The 4,264-nt window shown below is 48.0% G+C and overlaps 1 protein-coding gene across 1 annotated transcript; it reads right to left on the bottom strand.

The window, feature by feature from the left end:
- Positions 1-925: 925 nt before the first annotated feature.
- On the bottom strand, positions 926-4,009 carry OTUD1 (OTU deubiquitinase 1). Its single transcript, XM_045858086.1, has one exon. The coding sequence runs from the start codon at positions 3,572-3,574 to the stop codon at positions 2,135-2,137; it is 1,440 nt and encodes a 479-aa protein (XP_045714042.1). The 5' UTR covers positions 3,575-4,009; the 3' UTR covers positions 926-2,134.
- Positions 4,010-4,264: the final 255 nt, after the last annotated feature.

The following is a 4,264-nucleotide window of genomic DNA, read 5'->3' on the forward strand; positions in this document are numbered from 1 at the left end:
TTTAATTTTGTTCAAAAGCATCACCTTCAGAATCTACATTAAGGACTTAGGACCCTACTTTAAAATAAAAAAGAACATAAAGAACCTATTTAAAACATTAATGAATTTATAAAATGCTCTTTAGGAACTCATATTTAATTAGTCTTGGTTTTTTGTATATTTAAGCATTTCCAAATTCTATACAACTCTAAAGTAAAGTGCGAGGACCATATTAGCCAGGTGATTCATTTAAAATAATTTCTTTCTTACCAAGTTATATAATTAGTGAAGCCATGAAGTATATTTTATCTTCCCTAAAACACCGAGATGAACATTTAAACCTTTGACAAATTAACTTTCCTTGATGATCAGTGGCATCCTTCCAAATATGTGGTTAAGCAAGGAACTTAAGCTCTATTCAATTGTGTCTATAACCATGGTACCTAAACACCTGAGAAGTAAAAACTCCAAACTTTTTTCTCTGCAATAAATAACATGTCCAGGATTATGTATACAGGTGCACTTCTCAACTAAAACTAATTTTCTTAAAATTTTAAAAAATTTATCAAATTTGAATTGTCTCAAAAGGCTAGACTAAATAAAGATTAGAGCAGTGCTTTACTCTTTAAAACATTAAAATCTGTGCTGACTCAATGTACTATGATAATTAAACATTGTGCTGGTTAATAATACTTGTACTTCACTGTTCATTAGTCAATAGGTGTATTAGATAGGAATTATAATTAGAAATAATGACAGTAATTTTTTGAGTTATTCCACCTTTAAATTATGTTTCTTTGAAATTACTACTGATAATCCTATCCTGTTCATGTGAGAATTTAAGAAAACCTTTTATCTGTGACACCTTTACATGTTAAAAAAGTGTAGATACAAAAAGTTCCTACAGTTATCACTTATAATTTAAAAACCACTTTAGCCAAACAAGTAAAACTATGCCTTTTATTCATTCACTCCATCACTGAGAATTGCTCTATGATACAAATACAGTATTGTACAAAAAAAAACCCACAAAATGTTACAAAATAAAAATGTACAAACTTCATTACTTAATAAATATGACTCAAAGTAGTTAAAGTGGAAATAAGATAAGAATTTAGGTTGGGAATACTGTTTGACCCAGCAAACCATACAAGCCATTTAGACATTTTTGTTTGTACACAACACAGGGCAATCCTATCTTGCTCTTTTAAAAAATTTTAAAGGAACAGAATATTAAGACAACATTTTCCTGCTATGAAAATAACTGCAAATGTTGGTTTGAGGCATCCATCCTATTGGTTTTCAAATCTCAGTTGAATCCAAAAAGTTATATAAAGCAGGAGGCTTATCACAAAGTTTTACATCATGTTAAAATTTTTTATAACAAAATGACAAATATAAATAAAAACAATCGAGAGCACCAATCTACTCTAAACATCAATCAGAATACAGAAAAATCACTCTTCCATCAGCAAATATCAGACTTTCATTCAAGTAAGAGCTGGCACTGCCTCTTAAAGGAAAAAAAAAATCTCTCCACAATCTTCCCTTACATTATTACTCTTTAAAAGGATGACCATTTCTAGAAAAATAATGATTTCTAAAGCAAATCTTTCATCAAAATGGAATGGGCCAATCATCTGATAAACATGAATATATCAATCTCCTTTTGAAATAATATCTAAGAATTGTAAAATTCAAATTCAACATAAAATAACCACTAAATTCACAAACTCTGTTCAAAATAAGCTTCATATAAACTCTGGGTTTATGCGGAAAAGCTGTCAAAATGGAACACATCGTAGATGAAGTTACACCAATTTTTTAAATGTGCAAAAATACATTTGTATAGAAAATAGATTAACAGGAATGAACAAATATACACTGTGAGAAATTAGCTTGCAAATTAAGTAGTGCTAACTTTATACAGCAAATTATAAACTGCAGTAGGATCATCCAAGGCTATCATGAAACATCGAGGTGCCCAGCAACCTTCAGCTCTGAGAAAACATTCAAAATAAAAAAAAAGGTTAAGGCATTACACCTACAGTAATCTAGAAAGTTTAAAAGTGCTATTACCCTGATTAGAGTTCATATACTTCCCTAAACACAAATGATGTATGCACTTTTCCCAGGGTGTAGGTTTTCAGACACTTCAAGAGCATGCATTTTGTTCAATATACATTTTGGAGAGGGATATGGCCATGGATTTGGCAAGTTCTTCATCGCGTTTTCTTTGCACTTGAGTCTGTTTGCACCAACTGTCATACTCAGGGTTAGGATAGGAGTGATCAAACACGGCATCATAATGTCCATTACTGAGCCAACTGAGCCAAATACTAGGCCTTAGAGAATCCTCTGGACCCAAGTAGTGAATCATAGTCGACACCGTGGGGCTCTCCAACCTCCCTCCAGTTGTTAAGTGTATATTCACATTCAGCATTTGCCCCATGGCCAGCAACTCCGGGTACCCGGCCCATGCCCCATCCTGAGCTGCCGCGATGATAAACTCCCCAACGTCGCCCTCAATCAGGGGGCTAAAATGGTCGAGATGATCGGCGATGTAGTGTACCGTCTGTTCCCTCAGCTCCTGGTGCAAGCTCTGGTCCCCGTACACCGCCTTGCTGACCGCACGGTAGAGGCAGTTGCCGTCGGGAATGATGTGAAATCGGTACTTATTCCTTTGTCGAAGGTACTTATCCTGCCTCTCCACCTCCGCCAGATACAGGGCTAGTTTCTCGTCTCTGGCATCCGACCTGGAGACGATCGCTGCCTCGGCGGCGCCGCTCTGAGAGGCCTCGTTGCTCCGGACCGCGGGTGTCTCAGCCTCTAAACCAGGCCGCCGCGCTTCGTCCGCGCTGGGAGAGTCGCTACGGTCGCTAGCCCTCTCCCAGCCCCTGAGGCTCCTCTCTGCCGGGTGTTCCTCGCCCCACGGGCCGGGGCTGGGTTCCGGGCTCCCCGGGGGCGGCGCGGAACCCCGGTGCTTGGTGGCGGCCAAGGCCTGGCGGTGTTCGCTGAGACGGAAGTTTCGGTCCGGGCCCTCCCGGGCGGCGTCCAGGGCCGCGGGCTCGGGGCAGTCGGGCCTCAGTAGCTCCTCCAGGAGCCAGGCCGAGGAACCCCGCCGCGGTGGGACTGGGGCACCTGACGCGGGGGCCAGCAGGAGGCAGCGGCCGCGCTGGGCGGCGGGAGCCGTGGAGCCAGGCTCGGGCCCGTGCAGCAGGAGCCGATCGGTGCCCAGGGCCCGCACGGTGATTTGAGCCGTGGATGTGTAGTGGGGCGGCAGCGGCGGTTTGCAGGACCCACTGGACGGGCCGGAAGCGGCTGCCGAAGAGGGCGCGGCAGCCCCGGGCACCATCTCGAAGCAGGAGGAGAAGGCGGGCATCTTGGCAGCGGGGGCGGTGGAGGCTTCTCGGGGCTCGGCGGCCGCGGCGGGCTGGCACTCACCGGTCTCGGGCTCCGGCACGCCGCTGGCCGGTGCCGGAGGCTGCACAGAAACCTTGAAGGGAGCGGCTGAAGGCGGAGGAGCGGGAGCTGCGGCCGTAGGACCCGGTCCCCCAGCTGGGTAGTGGGTGCAGACGCTGCTGTAGAGCTGCATGTCCCTGCCCGCCGCTCGGCCCCTTATAGGCCCGGCGAGCCCCGGTGAGGGAGACACACCCTCTGGGTCCGGGGGAGGGGGCCAGTCGAGAGCGATGACCCTATGCCCCTAGAATAGAAATGACCCAAGGGCCGCCGGCAGCCGGTGCTTGAAAAGCTGCAAATAGCGCCCGGGCCCCCGCCAAATTCCTGCTACGCCACTGCGTGCCGTGGGGGCGGGGAGGGAACGCGCGCTCGACCCCTACCGGTGCGTTAGGCCCGCAGACTCCGGGCGCCGCGCCCACTGCAGCCGCTGAAGCCCGCGGCGCCGCTGGGGACTCAAGGAGGAAGCCGCCCGCCCCGCTGGAGTGTGTCCCGCCGGCGTTGAGCAGTACGGACCTCGCGGTAGGGCCAGGAGGCGGGGCCGCGGTTGTTTACCTCAGGCGGTGCGGTCGCGTCACGTGGGCCTGCTGGAATGTGCGGCTCTTCGGTGAGCCCATTCAACAGCGCGAGCTCGCCCCGCCCCCTTCCCCCGCCCCGTTCGGTGGACGTCACGGGCGTATACTGAGGAGCGGGCGGCGGCTTAAGGGCGAGGTCTCGGCGGGAGAGCGCTAGGGCTTCGGCGCCTGCGCAGTCAAGAAATTCCTTGCTCTGAGCCGCGTGACTCCCGCGCCTGCTTCCTGTTCTTCAGCCACAGGTGTCTGCGCCACGC

The sequence above is a fragment of the Phyllostomus hastatus genome, unplaced genomic scaffold, assembly GCF_019186645.2.
Source record: "Phyllostomus hastatus isolate PE091 unplaced genomic scaffold, TTU_PhHast_1.1 phas_scaffold_1674, whole genome shotgun sequence".
NCBI classification, from domain to species: Eukaryota; Metazoa; Chordata; class Mammalia; order Chiroptera; family Phyllostomidae; genus Phyllostomus; species Phyllostomus hastatus.